Source organism: Sus scrofa, chromosome X (genome assembly GCF_000003025.6).
Source record: "Sus scrofa isolate TJ Tabasco breed Duroc chromosome X, Sscrofa11.1, whole genome shotgun sequence".
In the NCBI taxonomy this organism is placed as follows: Eukaryota; Metazoa; Chordata; class Mammalia; order Artiodactyla; family Suidae; genus Sus; species Sus scrofa.
This window is the reverse complement of record NC_010461.5, coordinates 42981783-43000751: the sequence shown is the minus strand read 5'-3', so window position 1 is coordinate 43000751 and position 18969 is coordinate 42981783. Positions and strand designations below refer to the sequence as shown.

The following is an 18969-nucleotide window of genomic DNA, read 5'->3' as shown; positions in this document are numbered from 1 at the left end:
CAGGCTCTCTGAGTTTCCAGTGTCGTGTGTGTAGGATGGGGGTGATTAATGTCTACTACCTCACACTCTGGGTGTGAGCATCGAGAGTGCATATGGTCAACATAATGTTTGGTGGCACGGTGCCTGGCACATTCTGAGAGTTCAAATGTTAGCAGGTGTTCTTATTTATTATCCTAATGTTGACGTTTCTGTACCATTTGGCCCCTGCCTACTTCATCTTGCTTCTCTGTCCAGTTTCCTTGGCCTCTGCCTGGAATTTGCCCTTCCCCTGTCCCAAGCCTCCAACCTTGTCTCTCAAGATGGGTAGAGGGGTCTCCTTCTGAGAAGCCCTGTGTGACCCCATCTACATTCTCATTTCTATCTACAAATATGTCTACTCCTTCCCCAGTAAACTGTACTATCAACTTCCTGGGCAAGGGCTGTGATGCCTGGCTTATCTGTGTATCTCTTAATTATCTGCACCCCTTCTAGGGCCTCGCAGGCTTACAGTAGACCCCTAATAAATGTTGGATGAATAAGGGAGAGTACATGTGTGTATTTGCTTTTTGGGTGTGTGTGTGTGTGTGTGTGTGTGACTGTGTGACTGTGGTGAGTCCAAGTCTATGTGCCTCTCACAGAGTGTTTCTCTGGTCGTGTGTGTGTTTGTGTGTGTGACGAGGGCTTGTTTCCAGGTGTGTCAGATGGTGACTGGGTGTGAGATTCTGTCTCTGACAGTTTGTTTCTGAGATGAGTGCATGTCTGTGTGGGTCTGTCCGTGACAGTGCACGTGTGGTTTCTGTCTGATAGGGTGCACGTCCGTTTGTATTCCTGTGACAGACTCTGGGTAGCTATTTCTGAACAGTGTCAGTGACGGCGCTGCACGTCTGCTGTATGTGTGTGTCTGTGACTGTGACTGGATCTGTCCATGTCTGTTTTTGTGACACTGCCTATCTGTTGCTCTAGCACCTAAGTATATGTCTGGCTTTGGAGCAGTGCATGTGTGTCTCTGGAGTGTTTGTGTGTGTTCCTGTGTCAGACTCTGGGTCTCTCGTTTCTGGAACAGTACAAGTCTTTTCTGTGACACTGCATGTCTGATGGTGCCAGTGTCTTCGTCACAAGTTCTGGCTGTGTGTCTGGCAGGACATATCTGTGTCCTCGTTACATGTAGGTCTATGTGAATCTCTCTGGAGTGCCTTTCTGTAACAGTGCATCTCTCGAGTGTCATTCTGGAACTTGACTCTGGCAGCATGCCTGCCTGACAGTGGATGTCTGTCTATGTGTGACAGTAGGTATCTGCATGTGTGTCTAGGACAAGCTCACATGAATGGCGGCACATGTTTGTGTATTTCTCTCGCGGCAGTTCTGTGTGTGTCTTTGGAGTGCCTGTCTCTCTTCCTGCGGCACGAGAGCTATTTTCCCCAAATCTGTGACTTGACCACCTCCCGGAGCTCTCTCAGTCCGTCTCTCTCATCCGGAAGCATGCCCAAGAAGCCACCCCCACTCTGGCTTGCTCCCATCCCCAAGAACCCCCCCCCCCGCGCGCGCGCCCCATTCGCCATTCCAGATTCTAGATCTGCTGACTGGGCTCACAGCCAGGTCTAGGCAGGTCTGTCTAGGTTAAGGGCTGCACAAACAGCCCGCAGGCCGTGGCCTCCGGGTGTGGGAACACTGCCCTTGACCAGTGCTCCTCCCACGGTGGTGAGGGAGGTTAGCCCTCCCTGACGGCTGAACAGGTTCTTCCAGGATCCTCAGCTTCAGTTTCCGGGCGGAGGCTGCCAGTCGCCTAAAGGGCTCTGGTTCTGGTGTGAGGAGCACCCTTTGGAGACCGGCCGGGATTCTTAGAAGCCTTAGAAGGCCTGGCGTTATCTCCGGCGGCGGCAAAGCAACTTCCTAGAAAAGGAGGCGGTGCATTGAATTTTTTTTAAGTTTATATATCCACGTACACACACTTACATAAAAACAACCCTGCGCAACAACCAAAACAAACGCGGTTGCTGCAAAAGGGATTCCCATAACCAGTTTCCTCTTCGCGCGCGCCCCCCTTATTTGCATGCAGGCCCCGCCCCCGAGGAAGATCCGGGCATGTATTTGCATAAGGGTGCTTGGAACGTTGAGGGTGGTATGCAAATAAGGACTGGCTCCGATTGGCTGGGGTGCAGCAGGTGCCGCGTCCGGATTGATCAAAGCCAAGTGGGCGGGGCCGTCGCCCGGGGCGACTCTCTCGGGAGGCGCGTGCCCTGTCTCAGTAGCGTCGGGGCTGGCGCGCGCGGCGAATCTTAACATCGCGCTGTTTGCCGGCGCCTCTGGGCCACCAGTTTCCTTACCTTCCACCCTGGCGCCCCCCAGTCCTGGCTCCCCAGCCTCGCTGCCCCGGGCGTCCACGCCCTGCGGGCTCAGCGGGCTCAATCTGCGCAGCTCCTCCTCCATGTTGACTAAGCCTCTGCAGGGGCTGCCCGTGGCCCCCATGACCCCCACGCCGCCGCCAGGTGAGAGAGGCTCCCCTACGGCGACCAGGCCGGGCGGGCTGGGGTGATTGAGGGCGGCGCGGGGGGGAGGGGGAGAGGGTCGTGGCCGGCCTCTGCACGCCGCCACCCTGACTTCCCCGCCTCCGCCTGCGTAGGAGGCAAGGATCGAGAAGCGTTCGAGGCCGAGTACCGACTCGGCCCCCTCCTGGGTAAGGGGGGCTTTGGCACCGTCTTCGCAGGACATCGCGTCACAGACCGACTCCAGGTATCCACCACGAGGGTCTTGGGAGGGCCAGGTGTGTGTGTGGCGGCGGCGGGAGCCCGGGGGCTGGGATGCTAATTGACCAGAGAATAAGCGTACAATGTGCGTGTGCTAGGGTCATGAAGGCCGGGATCCGGGTTACTGGGGGTATCCTGGTGCGCGCGCGGGTGCGCGCGCAGACGCGCGGGCGTGGGGGGGGGCGGTCCAGGTGGGTATGTGGGGGGAACGGAGCGGTGGGTTCAAGGCAAGGATTGTGGAGGTCCCGAGAGTGAGACTGGGGAGTGGGGGAGGGGGGAAATCATGAGGATTCTAGACCTTGGAATCCAGGAGAGGTGTATATGTGTGGGAAGGTGGGGACCCAGAGCTGAGATTTGGGGGATTTTGGAGGCAGGTGTCCAGGATGGAGACGTGAGGATCAGAACCCACCCCCGTACAGTCCTGGGGCTGGGGAAATCGAGGGCTTGGGGTGTTAGGACATTCAGAACTCCGCACCCGGAGCGAGGGGTCCTGAAGCCTGGGGGAGAGCCCAGGGCCAAAGATGGTGGGAGAGGTGTACTCGCTTCTGGGGACCTGGAGGGCAGGGGAGAAGCTCCAGCTCATTTGAGGTTGCGGCGTGGAGTGGTTGGGACCAGAAAGACTAGGGCGAAGAGGGTCCAGACTGGGAGGGGTCTGGGGGTTCTCTGCTGGCCCCTTCAGCTCAGCTCACTTCTTCAGGTGGCCATCAAAGTGATCCCCCGGAATCGCGTGCTGGGCTGGTCCCCCTTGGTGAGTATCTTTGGAGTCCTTTTTGACCTGGCGACGCCATCTCTGACGATGGATTTCGCCTTTCTATGGTTTGTATGACTCTCTGGGCCCTGTAACGGTGAGAAGAACACTCCTACCAGCCCATGTTTACTCCCCTGTGGTGACATCCACACCTCCATACAGTTCTGACTCACTCCAGTTCCCCTAGAGCCCTGGATTCTCCCCTCCCACCCTCCTTTCTCATCCTCCTTCCAAACACTGCCTCGGGGGCTGCCCGCGGGGCATGCTGGTGAGGAAAGAGGGGCAGAGGTCACTGGTTGCCATGGTGACGGTGGCTGCTTCTCTTCTGCCGTTAGAGCGCTAACGGACGGACAACAGGGCGGGTCTGGGCAAGTTGTAGGGGCGGGAGCGCCCCCTGGCGGGTTCTGGGGAGACTGCGCCTGCGCAGGCTGTGGGCCCAGAGGGAGGAGGTGCGCCTGCGCGGCAGCAGAATTTCCATCACCGTGAGAAAACCGGTCTGCGGCTGTGCAAGTCAGTGGACCGGCCGGGAGAGGGCCCCACCTCAGGCCGGAGAGCTGCTTCGGGTGGACCACGTGCCCGCGCAAGGCTTCTAGAATGGGGCGGGGTTTGTGGCCGGCAACGCGAATGCCTTTTATCGAGCACCAACTGTATACCTCAGACGTGGCTTCACCTCAAGATCTTACTGTGTGCCAAGTCCCACTAAGTACTTCAACACGGTTGTGTGTGCCTGGCGACCGACAAAATGTCGATGACATTATTGAGTTCTTACTTGGTGCCAGTTCCTTTGCAATGGACCACTTTTAGCTCTCTAACAAATTCTAGGCACTTGGCAAAATTACTACATTTGTTCAGAGCGCTTTTCGTTCTAGTCCCTTTCTACTAATTGCTTTCACCTATTTAACATATATGTATTGAACCCTACCCCGTTACTAGGCACCTTTCTACAGTTGGAACTATGTCAGTGAACAAAACAGACAAACCATTACACCATAATCGTATTTACTGAGTGCTGGCTCTGTGTCAGACCCAAAGCTGTAAAGCACTTTTGGAGTTCCCGACGTGGTGCAGCGGAAACGAATCCGCCTAGGAGCCATGAGGTGGCGGGTTCCATCCCTGGCCTCGCTCAGTGGGTTAAGGATCTGGTGTTGCCGTGAGCTGTGGTGTGGGTCGCAGATGCAGCTTGGATCTGACGTGGCGGTGGCGTAGGCCGGCAGCTGTAGCTCCGATTGGACCCCTAGCCCGGGAACCCCCATTTGCCGCTGGTGCGGCCCTAAAAAATCCCAAAAAAACAAAAAGTAAAAGTGCTTTTATCTATTTAACAAACATTGCCCGAGCACCTACTGTGTGTAAGGTAGTATTCTAATCTCTTCGGAGATGTCAGTGGGCAAAACAGATAAATTACTACATAATAGTGTTCATCATTGGCCTCAGTTCAGGTGAGAAGTCGGCCTTGAAGCTGCTAACCTGACATCTGTGTTCTTTTCTCTCCCTGCTTCCCCCCGCAGTCAGATTCAGTCACGTGCCCACTGGAAGTGGCACTGTTATGGAAGGTGGGTGCAGGCGGTGGACACCCTGGTGTGATCCGCCTGCTTGACTGGTTTGAGACACCAGAGGGCTTCATGCTGGTCCTCGAGCGGCCTCTTCCTGCCCAGGATCTCTTTGACTACATCACAGAGCAGGGCCCTTTGGGCGAAGGCCGAAGCCGCTGCCTCTTTGCCCAGGTAGTGGCAGCCGTTCGTCACTGCCACGCCCGTGGAGTTGTCCATCGTGACATCAAGGATGAGAACATCCTGATGGACCTCCGCCGGGGCTGCGCCAAACTTATCGATTTTGGTTCCGGCGCCCTTCTTCATGATGAACCCTACACTGACTTTGATGGTAAGGCTTCCCTAAATCTTTGTGGGGGGATTTTTCACCTTTTTTTTTTTTTGCCTCTTGACCTCCAGTGTTGGGGTGTTCTGTAACCCTTGATCTAGAGTGCACCTTTGTAAGGTTCTTGATTTTTAACACTGGGGACTTTCAAGCCTTGCCCTCTAGTAAAGTTCATCTTCTGACAGTGCCCTGATCTTGTGTCGTGCTCTTATTTTGATGAGGGGGTCCTATTATTGCCCTGAGTCTTCTTTTTCTGGTCACGAGGGCCTCCTGTACCTTTTAAATGCTTCTGTTCTGTTGAGCTTCTGTTCTGGTGAGGGGACCCTACTCCTGTAATAGCGAGTTCTCTTAATTCTAGTGAAGGGACCATACTTTCCCGGGGAGGGTTGGGGAAGAGAAGGGCATTATCAAAGAAGGGTCTAACCTCTGGCTTGTGTGCAGGGACAAGGGTGTACAGCCCCCCAGAGTGGATCTCTCGTCACCAGTACCATGCACTCCCAGCCACTGTCTGGTCCCTGGGTATCCTCCTCTACGACATGGTATGTGGGGACATTCCCTTTGAGAGGGACCAGGAGATTCTGGAGGCTGAGCTCCACTTCCCTGCCCACGTCTCCCCAGGTGAGGCTGTCACCCACCCTAGCCCAGCAGACTTCATCCTGCTCAGGGACTGGTGCCCCCAACTGCTTGCTAATCTCTTGTGTGCTTCTGATCTGCAGACTGTTGTGCCCTAATTCGCCGATGCCTGGCCCCCAAACCATCTGCTCGACCCTCACTGGAGGAGATTCTGCTGGATCCCTGGATGCAGACACCAGCTGAGGATGCATCCCTCAACACTCCCAAAGGGGGTTCCACCCCTTTGGCCTGGTCCCTACTGCCCTAATCCTGGCCAGGGCCCCCGCTAGTTGGAATAGCCATCCCATGGCCATGCCACAAGGGATAGATGGACATCTGTTGATCTGGTTCTACAGGTCATTAAAAATCCAGTGTTAACTAGGATCAGAGATTGGGGATCAGAGATCAGAAGACATAAGCCAAGTTTGCCCAGTCCCCATCCCAATCCTGCTAAGGAGCCTTCCTCCCAGAACGTATGGTCTCTTATTTTGGAGGGGGTCCTTCTTTGCTTCTCATTTTGCTAAGGGTGTTTATTTGGTTTAAGTTACTTCTGTTCTGAGCCCCCAGGATTCTTGTTCTGATGAGTAGTAACCCCTACACTGGCACCTCCCGCTACCACCACCCAAACTTAGTTCAAATGCTCTGACTTGGGCAAGGGTGCTTTCCTTCCAGTACCCCAGCAGCTCTTATTTTAGCAAAGGGACCCTTTCCCTTAGCCTAGGGTCCCCTATTCAGTAAAGCTGCTTGCCTACCTCATCCCAGGGTTGTTAATATTCTGGGGGAGGTAAGCCCTATTGTTGTTGCTGGGGTTTTTTTTGGGGGGGGTTGGGTTTTTTTTGGTTTTGTTGTTGTTGTTGTTTTGTTGTTTTTTTTTCTTTGTGAGGGGACCCTTACTCTGTTATCCCAAGTGCTCTTATTCTGGTGAGGAGAACCCTAATTTCATGATTTGGGAAGGAATGGGTGACGGACACTACTACAGTCCACTAGGATGGGGTGGATGGTTTTTGGGGGGATGGGGCGGGGGAAATACTTTCTGTTGTTTGTTCTCCTGGGGCCCCACCCTCCACCTTGTTTTCAGCTTCTCGCTGCCTCCCTCTGAGCCAGGATTGTCCAGTTGCTGAAATGTAAATACTTATGTATTGGGGGAGGGGAGCTCCAACTGTATCTTTCTCTCCCTTCTCCCCCTGCCTGGATTATTTAAAAAGCCATGTGTGGAAACCCACTATTTAATAAACGTAATAGAATCAGAAGTGACTGGCCATTTGTAGATGCAGTGAGGCATTTGCGGAGCGTCTACTGAATGCTGAGCCAAGAGGGAGATGGATTGGACCTATCCTGTGCCCGAGGGAAGCCTGTCTTGTGGTGTGGTCCTGAAGCCCTTTCACGGGTCATTTAAGTAGGACCACAAAGAAAACTTGATTTTTCCCGTCAGCTCCTATGTAGCACCCAGTGCATGCAGAAGGGCTTCTCTGGAGATACTACAGGCATTGAAGATGTCTGGGACACACCTCCAAAGATAGACTGCTCAGAGGCAGAAAGATCTGCTCCTTTTCCCCAATCCCACGGGAGAAGATAAATCCCTTCCCTATTTGAGAAGAAAGGCCCTTTCAGGCACTGGCGAGGGCGGTGTCGGGGGTTGGGCCCCGACAAGGAAACTTCCTAACTCTTCCGTTTTTCAGTGACGTCTAAAGTGTAGTCACCTGTTTTGCCCCTACCTTTCCGCCCCTCTCTTGTCCTCTTACCTGCTCAACCCTCTCATCTCTATTTCTTCAATTCTTAACTTACCCTCCCTGCCCTTTTCTGTCGTGATTTCATTTGTCCTGATCTCAGCTGTACTCTCTTCCTGGTTTCAAAAGCTAACCTGTAAGCCTCTCACCTGCTGGCTCACCTACCCTTCTCATCTGTCCTTGCTTTTAATTTTTTTTTTTTGGCCTTTTATTTTAATACCACACCCATGTCACAGGGAGGTTCCTAGGCTAGGGGTCGAATCGGAACTGTAGCCGCTGGCCTATGCCACAGTCATAGCAACGCCAGATCCTAGCCGCGACTGTGACCTATACCACAGCTCAGGGCACCACCGGATCCTTAACCCACTGAGTGAGGCCAGGGATCGAAACTATCCTCAAGGAAACTAGTCAGATTCGTTGCCGCTGAGCCACGACGGCATCTCCATGTCCTCCCTTTTCAGTCTCACCTCTAATGTGCCTTTTCACTAGTATATCCTCAACCGCTCTATTTTATCTGCTTGTTTACCTACCTGACACTCACCTGCCCCTCTCGCTCAAAGTCTCACTTCCCTCTCAGACACCTGTGGGCTCTACAGGGCGCGAGGGGCCTCTCCTGGAGAAGGGAAAGGAACTTCAGGTCCCCCGGGAAAGACCCAGGCGTTTTGATGCAGAAAGGGCGGTGCCATCAAGTGATGGCAATAAAGAGCCGAGCCAGGAGATGGAGAGCAGAATCAATGAGATAGGAGGACATGGAAAGCGGGATCGAAGACGACGAAGGCGGGTTTAGTAAAGGGAATGGGCCAAGGAGGCTCTGTAAGACGGCAAGGCGCCAAGCCGGCCGTGTGCCCGGCCTCCGGGTCCCGACGGGATTTGGGGACTAAAGCTCAGGAGCGGACGAAGAACGCCAACGCTCTGGTCAACTCACTAGCCCCGCCCCACCCCCCCGGAGGCCCGGAAGCGGAAGTGACGAACACGGAAGTAGCCTGCTGTTGCCGAGGGGACGGGCCAGGCAGATGCCAACATGGCAGCGGTTGGGTCTGGCGGTTCCCCCGCGGCGGCCGGGCCAGGGGCGGTCTCCGCGGGGGCGTTGGAGCCTGGGACCGCGAGTGCGGGTGAGACAAGCTGTGGCTGAGCAGTTAGTGGCGGGCCGGGGGTCAGGATCGCTGGTGGTTCAGAAAGGTTCCTCACTGAGGCGAGAGAGAACATCCCGTGTGGACCGACCTATGTGTGTTTGTGGCGGAGGGTGGGGGGGAGGACGTGTATGTTGGGGGCGGGGAAAAGACCATTCTGAGGGTGATGAGGAGGTCCCTTCTGCACCTGGAGAGTAGACACCATTCTGAGACGTAGGGGGCCATTTCCTTTTGAGGAGGCTAAGACCCCTAAGACCATTCTGAGTGTGTGTGTGTTGGGGAGGGGGGGTCCGTCCTTATAGAAGGGAGATACCATTCTGAGAGCGGAGACTACTTCCTTATAGAGGAGAGAGGCTAGTCCGAGGGTGGTGGTTTCTTCCTTGTAAAGGGACAGGGGCTATTGTGTGTTAGGCTGGGGCGGGTTCTTCCTTATATGAATTAGTGCATTTTGAGAACATGGAGAGAAGACGGTTCTGGCCGTACATTCCTAATGGAAGTAGAGTTCATTGTATGTTGCAGTGGGAGGGTCTTTCCTTATATGGCTGAGAAAGGACCTTCTGAGGGTTCCAGGCCCTCCCTTAGAGTGCGGAGAGTTCATTGTGAGTGTGAGCAGGACAAGGAATAATTCCTTGGCTGGAGGTAGGGATATGTGGTGGTAGGAGGATGATTGGTGTATAGGGAAACATTTCCTTGTGTGGTTAAGGGACCCGGACCATTCTTAGTGGAGTAATCAGTTACTATGGGGTTCGATCCTTTGGACAGTGTGAAAATCATTTTTTACATTTGTTAGACCATTCTGGGTCAGGGAAGAAGCAGTCTTCATAGGAGGGAGAGGGAGGAGAGACCATTCTGAGTGTAAGGGAATGGAATAATTTAGATGGGAGAAAGACAGTTCCTTAGGAGATGGACATGCTTTATATACAGTGGTCGCATTCCTTGTATTAGGGGATCATTCTTCACATGGGACAGTCCTTCATTAAATAGAGCCATCATTTCATATAAACCTTTGGTTTGTTCATCCATAAAATGAGAATACCTATGGTTCCTTTGGCGATCAGAGCCATGTAGGGATCTGCTGAAGTCATTCATCTAAATCCCTTATCCCAGTGATAGGCACACAGTAAGCACTTGATAAAAGTTGAGGATGCAGTTGCTGTTTTGTCCAGGGCAGGGTTGCTTCTCACTCAGTGGAAGGAGAGAGAGGGCTGAGGTGAGCGTCCAGGGCCTGCCCTGCCCAATTCCTGACACCTCAGCAAGGATTCCAGGTATAGCTGAACAGGGCGAGGCCCACTTTTCCCTTTCTGGCTCTTCCTGCCTGTGGCTGAGGTAGTGGAAGCTGGCAGGGCTCAGACCCACACTGGGTCAGGATAGGCAGGCTGAAGGAGGAAGTAGCAGTGGCTAGGAAGATCCTGGTTGAAAAAGGACAGGGTGGAGTTCCCGTTGTGGTGCAGTGGAAACGAATCCAACTAGGAGCCATGAGGTTGTGGGTTCGTTCCCTGGCCTCGCTTTGTGGGTTAGGGATCTGTCACGGCCGTGAGCTGTGGTGTAGGTCACAGATGCAGCTCGGATCTGGTGTTGCTGTGGCTGTGCTGTAGGCCGGCAGCTATAGCTCTGATTCGACCCCTAGCCTGGGAACCTCCATATGCCACAGGTGTGGCCCTAGAAAAGACAGAAAGAAAGAGGACAGGGGAGGGTGGTGGTGTGGCCAAGCAGCAGCTTCTGACTCCTTCTTCCCCCTTGCTCCTTCCTTTCCCCACAGCTCACCGGCGCCTCAAATACATATCCCTAGCCGTGCTGGTGGTCCAGAATGCCTCCCTCATCCTCAGCATCCGCTACGCCCGCACGCTGCCTGGGGACCGCTTCTTTGCCACCACTGCTGTGGTCATGGCTGAAGTGCTCAAAGGTCTCACCTGCCTGCTGCTGCTCTTTGCACAGAAGAGGGGTACGAGCCAGCAAGGGGGGCTGCATTGGAGTCTGGGTGGGACTGTGTGTGTGTGTGTGTGTGTGTGTGTGTGTGTGTACCCCCACCCACATGGAGGGTTTGTTGGGGTATGTCTGTGTCTATGAAGCCACCTAGGGACTGTGCAGATGCAACTTACAAGCTGTGAAGCGCCTTGTACCTTCAGCTACGAGAGCTGCATCCACGTTTTTATACGCCTAACTCCTCGGTAGCAGGCCAGTGAACACTGTAGGAGGGAGATACTTTGTGCCCATAAGGTAGCAGGTGACACTTAACGTGGTGATTTATTGATTTCTCTAACTTTTCATTATGGAGAATTTCAGGAGTTCCTGACTTGGCACAGCGGAAACGAATCTGTTTAGTATCCATGAGGTTGTGGGTTCTGTCTCTGGCCTCGCTCAGTGGGTTAAGGATCAAGCGTTGCTGTGAGCTGTGGTGTAGGTCGAAGACATGGCTTGGATCCCGCGTTGCTGTGGCTCTGGTGCAGGCCAGCGGCTACAGCTCCAATTGGACCCCTAGCCTGGGAACCTCCATATGCCATGGATACGGCCCTAAAAAGACAAAAAAATAAAAAAGAATTTCAAACACAAAATCAGAGAAAATAATAAAATAGTAAAATATCCATGTCCCATCACCCAGATTCAACAATTGTCAACTCATTACCACTCTGCCATACAGCACCAATAATTTCTACTCACCACCAATCTGCATGTCTGTTTACCTTCTCCCCCCGCCTTATTATACCCAGGTATGTCCCACATGAAGTATTATTTTGAAGTAAATCCCCCCCTTATTATCTTGAATAAATATTTTGGTACATTTGAAAAAATAACTGCAATATCTAGAAATCATACATCAAAAAATTCATAAGGAGTTCCCGTCGTGGTGCAGTGGTTAACGAATCTGACTAAGAACCATGAGGTTGCCGGTTCAATCCCTGGCCTTGCTCAGTGGGTGAAGGATCCAGCATTGCCCAGAGCTGTGGTGTAGGTTGCAAACGCAGCTCAGGTCCCAAGTTGCTGTGGCTCTGGTGTAGGCCGGCAGCTACAGCTCTGATTCGACCCCTAGCCTGGGGACCTCCATATGCCACGAGAGCAGCCCAAGAAATGGCAAAAAGACAAAAAAAAATTCATAATAGGGGTTCTCTTGTGGCCCAGCAGGTTAAGGATCTGGCATTGGCAGTGCACCACCTTGGTTCACTGCTGTGGTGTGGGTTCAGTCCCTGGCCTGGGAACTTCCATATGCCTCAGACACAGCCAAAAAAAACCCAAAAAAACTAAAAATAATTTTAAAGGTTAATAAAATAAATACCCAGTCAGTGTTCAAGTTTATAATGATTTCCTAAACGTCATACAAATTAAAAAAAATCTTCGTCTGAATCAGGTTTATTTAAAGTCTGTTTTTCATTGCTTGCTGGCTTCTAGGTCTGCTAACCTCTAGGTTCCCCTCCGGCTCTTTTTTTTTTTTTTTCTCTCTCTCTGCAGTTAATTTGTCGAAGAAATTAGGTTGTCTGTCCTATAGACTTTCGGTAGCCTGGATTTTGTTGAGTGCCTCCCAGGGGTCTCATACAACATGTTCTTCTGTCCTCTACGTTTCCAACTTATAAGTTGGATTTGTATACTTATTTATTTATTTATTTGCTTTTCAGGGCCGCATTCGCGGCATATGGGGGTCCCCAGGCTACGGGTCGAATCAGAGCTGTCGCCACCGGCCCACACCACAGCCCCAGCCACGCGGGATCTGAGCCGCGTCTGTGACTTACACCGCAGCTCACCGCAGTGCCAGATCTTTAACCCACTGCGCAAGGCCAGGGATCCAACCCGCATCCTCCTGGACACTGGGCAGATTCGTTTCCGCTGCACCCCGACGGGAACTCCCGGATTGATATATTAATTTGAACACCTCCCGTAAAGGCCTTCTTCTTTAAAATGTTGCTCGTTGTCGTCCACTCAATAACTCTGGGGCCCTGGGAGGCAGCAGTTTAGGAACCCAGCTGTGCTGTTCTTGATCGATTGTGAGACGGTTCCCACGAACACGGTGTGGAAGGCCCTGTTCTGGCCGTGGAGGTGGACGTGTTCGGGGCGCAGACAGGCATCTTGCCCTTGGAAGGCTGATATTTTAGATGGGGAGAAAGAACAGAGCTACAAATTGATCACAGGCTTTCATCTCTTATCTACAATTTCAACTCCCCACCCCACCCCACCCCTTTTTTTTTTTTTTTTTGCTTTTTTTTTTGCTTTTTAGGGCCACACCCGCAGCATATGGAGGTTCCCAGACTAGGGGTCCAATCAGAGTTACAGCTGCCGGCCTACACCGCAGCTCACAGCAACAAAGGGTCCAAGCCGCGTCTTAGCCGCGTCTTCGACCTATACCGAAGCTCATGGCAACTCGGGATCCTTCACCCACTGAGTGAGGTCAGGGATCGAACCCGAAACCTCATGGTTCCTCGGCAGATTCGTTTCTGCTGCACCACGACAGGAACTCCATGTTTTTTGTTTTCTCGTTTGATGTGGTTGTGTACACGCATCAATACAGAAATATGAATGTGTTTGGGGATGCTGTGCAGCTCCCTATATATGTGGGGTGTGAAAAGATACAGCATGTATTCCATGTTATCTTTCTAACATGCACTTTTTTGAAGCCCCCGCCAAACCCCTGGGCCCAGGGAATTTGGGAAAGGGGCTGGAGGTCAGTAATTTCTCCTGGGGTTAATGCCGTGAAGGGCAAGGATAGGGTTTTGTGAATGAGCGTCAGCAGGAGTTCTGCGATAACCTTGTGCGGGGGCTGTGGGGTTTTCCCTGAGGTGGGACACTCGGCTGAGCCATAAAAGATGAACAGCAGAAAAGTGAGGTATAAGGGAGTTCGAGTTGTGGCTCAGTGGGTTAAGAACCCAACGTAGTGTCCATGAGGATGTGGGTTTGATCCCTGGCCTCGCTCAGTGGGTTAAGGACCTGCTGTTGCCGCAAGCCGTGGTGTAGGTTGCCCGTGTGGTTTGGATCCGGCGTTGCTGTGGCTGTGGCGTAGGCTGGCAGCTGCAGCTCCGATTCAACCCCTAGTCTGGGAACCTCCATCTGCCACAGGTGCGGCCCTGAAATGACCAGGAAAAAAAAAAAGTGGAGTAAGGAGTCCCTCATGGCTCAGTAGGTTAGGGATCTGGCGTTGTCACCACTCTGGCTCTGGTTATCGCTGTGGTAGGATTTCAACTCCTGGCGCAGGAACTTCCACATGCTATAGGTTAGCCGATAGATAGATAGATAGTGGGTTGAGATTTGCAAAGGTCTTATTATATAGGAATGTATTCTCTTTTTTTTGTATTTTTACGGCTGCACCTGTGGCATATGGAGGTTCCCAGGCTAGGGGTCGAATCAAGCTGTAGCCACCGGCCTACGCCAGAGCCACAGCCACGCGGGATTGGAGCCGCATCTGCGACCCACACCACAGCTCACGGCAACACCAGATCCTTCACCCACTGAGAGAGGCCAGGGATCGAACCTGTGTCATTATGAATGCTAGTCAGATTCGTTTCCCCTGAGCCACGACGGGAACTCCATATTTTCATTTATTGACTAGAACAGGTCCCATCTAGATGTTCTGCTTCATAGTCAAGCCTGCATGCATTCTTCCCTGTGACAGGGGCTCATGCTTGGGGCGGGGGGAGCTGACCGAAAGATAGGGCCAGGTGGCAGATGGCCCTTGCCCTCAGGCAGCTCTCAGGCCAGGAAGGAACTAGGAGACATGGAAACGTGCGTGAACCTTCCCCCACACTCTACTTCGCAAGGTTCCCAGGCTCCTAATCAGTGCTGATGATTCCGTGGTCCAGACTGTGCTAAGGGCTCGCCCTGGAGCTCTGTGCCGGGTAGGTGGGCTCTCCAACAAGCGAGAGATGGTCTCTGGTTCAGACTGAGTACCCAAAAGGCTTGTTGGAGACATGGTCGTGCTGAGAGCACAGAGCTCATTCTAGCGCGTGGTGGGGAGACGCAGGCCCGGGCCCAGTCCCGGCCCTCGGAGGACCCCCCCCGTCTCTGGTAGTCAGTGCAAAAAAATGGGCTCTCCTCCCTCCACCTAGGTAACGTGAAGCACCTGGTTCTTTTCCTCCACGAGGCCGTCCTGGTGCAGTACGTGGACACACTCAAGCTCGCAGTGCCCTCTCTCATCTACACCTTGCAGAATAACCTCCAGTATGTTGCCATCTCCAACCTGCCAGCGGCCACTTTCCAGGTGAGCCCCAAGCCCAGCCTGGCCCCAGCGGAACTGGCCGGGGTTGGGGAGAGAGGATGTTGGGGCAGGAGGGCTGCAGAGAGTGGGGGCTGTGTCTCCTGCAGAATGTCCTGGGACCTTCCGTTCCCGCTCAGTTTCCTCATCTGTGAGAACTGGGGATGGAAGTGGTACTGGTAGCTACTCACTGGGATGCTGGGATGATTAAAAGAACTAATACCTGGGAAGAGCCCTTGGGAGATAAGCTCTAGGCTGTTTACGGGCAGCCTTGTGAGTTGGTTAAAGAGCCTGGACTCTGGGGCTGAGCTGTTTGGGTTCACATCCCAGCTCTGCTCCTTTCCAGCTGTGTGATACTGGGCAAGTGACTTAACCTCCCTGTGCCTTGTCTCATCTTTCACTTAGATGTGACCAACACTGCCCATGTCTACACGTGAGCATTAAATAAAAGAATGCATGTGAGGGCGTTCCCGTCATAGCTCCGTGGTTAACGAATCCAACTGGGAACCATGAGGTTGTGGGTTCGATCCCTGGCCTTGCTCAGTGGGTTGAGGATCTGGCGTTGCTGTGCGCTGTGGTGTGGGTCACAGATGCGGCTCCGATCCCGCGTGGCTGTGGCTGTGGTGTAGGCTGGCGGCTATAGCTCCAATTCAACCCCTAGCCTGGGAACCTCCATATGCCGCAGGTGTGGCCCTAAAAAGCAAAAAAAAAAGAAAAAAAGAATGCATGTGAAGTGCTTAGATCCACACCCGGCCCATAGCGAGCTTGATGGAAACGTTTCCTGACATCATGTTGTGGTGGATTCGTTTGTATCAACATGTATTTACCAAGACCAATACGGCTCACATCAAGGTCTTTACCATTCATGCATTCCCTGTAGTGGGAGGTGTTTCATGTACGGCAGTCATAGTTACAGATGCCGACGATGGCCGGGCTCAGACAGGGCAAGTGCTTGTCCCTCATCCTGCAGCTAGGACATGGGTTGGGCCACGTGGACTCGAGCCTGGCCCGGGACATCCTTGCACAGCCATCCTCCTGTGTCCTTTCTCAGAAGCCGTCAGAGCTATTTAGTAGCCGCATCCCAGTCTGTGGGCAGCGACTGGATATTTTTGCGGGTTTTATTGGCATCTCCCCATGCCCTCCCCCGCCCTCTATCGTGCCCGGGGGCCCACAGTGGGCACCATCCCCCGCATGCACATGTCAGGGGGTGGGGGGAGCCGGGAGCAGCCCTCAGTGCCTTCCACATGCCTCTCGCAGGTGACGTACCAGCTGAAGATCCTGACCACGGCACTGTTCTCCGTGCTGATGCTGAACCGCAGCCTGTCCCGGCTGCAGTGGGCCTCCCTGCTGCTCCTCTTCACCGGCGTCGCCATCGTGCAGGCACAGCAAGCCGGCGGTGGGGGCCCTCGGCCGCTGGATCAGAACCCTGGGGCGGGCCTAGCCGCTGTCGTGGCCTCCTGTCTCTCCTCGGGCTTCGCAGGTGTCTACTTTGAGAAGATCCTCAAAGGCAGCTCAGGCTCCGTGTGGCTGCGCAACCTGCAGCTGGGCCTCTTCGGCACGGCGCTGGGCCTGGTGGGGCTCTGGTGGGCCGAGGGCACTGCTGTGGCCCGCCGTGGCTTCTTTTTCGGGTACACGCCTGCCGTCTGGGGCGTGGTGCTCAACCAGGCCTTCGGCGGCCTCCTAGTGGCTGTCGTCGTCAAGTACGCCGACAACATCCTCAAGGGCTTTGCCACCTCCTTGTCCATTGTGCTGTCCACCGTTGCCTCCATCCGCCTCTTCGGCTTCCACGTGGACCCGCTGTTTGCCCTTGGCGCTGGGCTGGTCATCGGTGCCGTCTACCTCTACAGCCTTCCCCGCGGTGCAGCCAAAGCCATAGCTTCCACCTCCGCCTCTGCCTCCGGGCCCTGCACCCACCAGCAGCCTCCAGGGCAGCCGCCGCCACCGCAGCTGTCTTCCCACCGCGGAGACCTCAGCACGGAGCCCTTTCTGCCAAAGTCAGTGCTGGTGAAGTGAGGGCTGGCGGCGGTGGGGGGGTCGACAGGGAGGGGTGCTGGGTGGAGGGGGCTGGGCATCTGCAGGACCCAGGTTGCCACGGGGGTGGGGCCTGGCTCCTCTGGGGTTGGAAGGGTCTTTTCTTCCAGGTCATTGAGACTTCCGGAAGGGTGTGGGACGAGGGCAGGGCAAAAACCAGGGGTTTTTAGAGCTGCCTCCTCGGTCCCAGTCTAACCCCTTTGGGAACTGGGTTGGGGGGATTGTCCTTCAAGGCCTTTTTTGTCTGTCCCCCTCAGCCAGAGGTGTCCTGTCTCTCTTGCCTGGGAGAGTCCCTGCCAGCGACCCCTCTACCTTTGTAGGGTCACATTTGGACAAAAATGCTACAGCTCTGTAGTCATGACTGATGCCTGCCTGAGGGGTCGTTTCCCATAGCCTGAGGCCTCCCTCCTCCCGGATGACCACACTGGATCGTGTTAGCAGCTCAGTTTTTCGTGGCCTTGGGGCAGCTTCCCTGATGTGGGGACTTGAAAATGGGCCTCTTATGAGCACCCAGGGAGAGAGGAAGCAGGGGGAGAGCTGAGGTTTTTGCATCAGCCCATTCATTCAAGGGGAGGGTGCCGTAGGGGTCCTTTTTTTCGTGGTTTGGGGACTCGTGGTGTAATCAGATGAATTGATTCAGGGTGTGGGGGAAAGTGGGGAAGGGCGGTCCTTGAAGTGACCTAATCTCATGGAATCTCTGACACTGTCAGCTGCTGGATGCAGGGTTGTGTCCTGAGACATCTCGAGAGGAGAGATACAGCTGCCAACCACACTTGTGATCCCCCAGTGGCTGTAAGAGGCCCCCTTCCTTCATGGGGAGGGGTGTCTTTAAATTGCTGAAATGTGGAAGCAGCCCCTGCACTCCCCAAAGCTTATTAACCCCTTAACCGTCTCCCAGGGTACATGTGGTATGTGTGCGTGTGTGCGTGCGTGTGTGTGTGTGTGTGCGCGCGCGCGCACGCACGCGCGTGCACCTAGTGCACACTTGCGCTTGGGAGATGCCTGGGCTGTCTCTGCTATATGTACATAGGGCCGTTGGATCTTTATTTTTGATTAATTTGTTCTGATTTTTTTTTTTTTTGGTTTGTTTTCTAAGGAACTGTAATGAACAAATGTCAGGATACCCAATGCCAAATAAAGATGTTGTATTTATTTAGTCCACGTGTAGCTTTCTGACCCAGAGAACCCGCTGTCTCCGCGTGGGCTCTGTTACTAACCCCGGGACTACCAGCCTCACCAGTCCCCCTCGCTTGCTCAGGACGCCTGCCTGCCAGCCCACCCCAGCTTCCGTCTTTCTTTTTTTCTTTCTTTCTTTTTTGCCATTTCTAGAGCCACACCCATGGCATATGGTCGTTCCCAGGCTAGGGGTCCAATCGGAGCTGTAGCCGCCAGTCTACACTACAGCCACAGCCACGCGGGATCCGAGCCGCGTCTGCGACCCACACCACAGCTCACGGCAACGCCGGATCCTTCACCCACTGAGCGAGCCAGGGATCGAACCCCCATCCTCATGGATGCTAGTCGGGTTCTTTAACCGCTGAGCCACGATGGGAACTTCCCCCACCCCAGCTTTCTTGTGTTTTTCTTTCCTCCCCACTCCCACCACAGGTTGCTCACCAAGGTGAAGGGTTCCTAGCCGCTGGGAATGAAGACGCTGGCCTGGCCTCGATCCCCCTTCTTGCCCTGGCCCAGTCAGGGCCAGACTCTCTAATCAGTATTAGTGGGGGGTGGGGTGGGGGACACACCAAACCCCTTGTCCCCACCGCCCCGTCTCCTACGCAGGGCTGACGTGACTAAACTCTTCTCGGGTAACGAGGGCCCAGACAGAACCCACCCACCTCAGCCTCCAGCCCCTGTCACCCCCATGTCCCTGCCACCTACCCACCCCCATTCTTTCTTAGGTGAGTTTTTGTAAATAAAATGTTTTGCATCTTGCTGGCTTGGGTTGGGAAGT

The 18969-nt window shown here is 54.0% G+C and overlaps 2 protein-coding genes across 5 annotated transcripts; both read left to right on the top strand.

The window, feature by feature from the left end:
* PIM2 (Pim-2 proto-oncogene, serine/threonine kinase) lies at positions 2177–7205 on the top strand. The gene is made up of 6 exons (XM_003360311.4): positions 2177–2465; positions 2600–2709; positions 3421–3471; positions 4977–5349; positions 5785–5961; positions 6060–7205. Exons 1-6 carry the CDS (start codon positions 2405–2407, stop codon positions 6221–6223), a joined length of 936 nt encoding a protein of 311 aa, XP_003360359.1. The 5' UTR covers positions 2177–2404; the 3' UTR covers positions 6224–7205.
* On the top strand, positions 8661–18951 carry SLC35A2 (solute carrier family 35 member A2). 4 transcript variants are annotated; one of them, XM_013986120.2, is made up of 5 exons: positions 8661–8794; positions 10572–10754; positions 14839–14990; positions 16242–16978; positions 18624–18951. In XM_013986120.2, exons 1-5 carry the CDS (start codon positions 8704–8706, stop codon positions 18649–18651), a joined length of 1191 nt encoding a protein of 396 aa, XP_013841574.2. In that variant the 5' UTR covers positions 8661–8703; the 3' UTR covers positions 18652–18951. The 4 variants fall into 4 exon arrangements, with proteins under 4 accessions (XP_013841574.2, XP_020935338.1, XP_020935336.1 ...); XM_021079679.1 differs by having other exon boundaries at positions 16832–16978; positions 18624–18950; XM_021079677.1 differs by lacking the exon at positions 10572–10754 and having other exon boundaries at positions 8662–8794.

Bases quoted from the DNA above. Each gene is read 5' to 3' on its own strand.
- SLC35A2 (XM_013986120.2), top strand. From the start codon at position 8,704: ATGGCAGCGGTTGGGTCTGGCGGTTCCCCCGCGGCGGCCGGGCCAGGG. The intron at 8,795-10,571 runs GTGAGACAAGCT...CTTTCCCCACAG, and splicing joins GCCTGGGACCGCGAGTGCGG to CTCACCGGCGCCTCAAATAC. The intron at 16,979-18,623 runs GTCAGTGCTGGT...CTCCCACCACAG, and splicing joins ACGGAGCCCTTTCTGCCAAA to GTTGCTCACCAAGGTGAAGG.
- PIM2 (XM_003360311.4), top strand. From the start codon at position 2,405: ATGTTGACTAAGCCTCTGCAGGGGCTGCCCGTGGCCCCCATGACCCCC. The intron at 2,710-3,420 runs GTATCCACCACG...TCACTTCTTCAG, and splicing joins GCGTCACAGACCGACTCCAG to GTGGCCATCAAAGTGATCCC. The intron at 5,962-6,059 runs GTGAGGCTGTCA...TCTGATCTGCAG, and splicing joins CCCTGCCCACGTCTCCCCAG to ACTGTTGTGCCCTAATTCGC.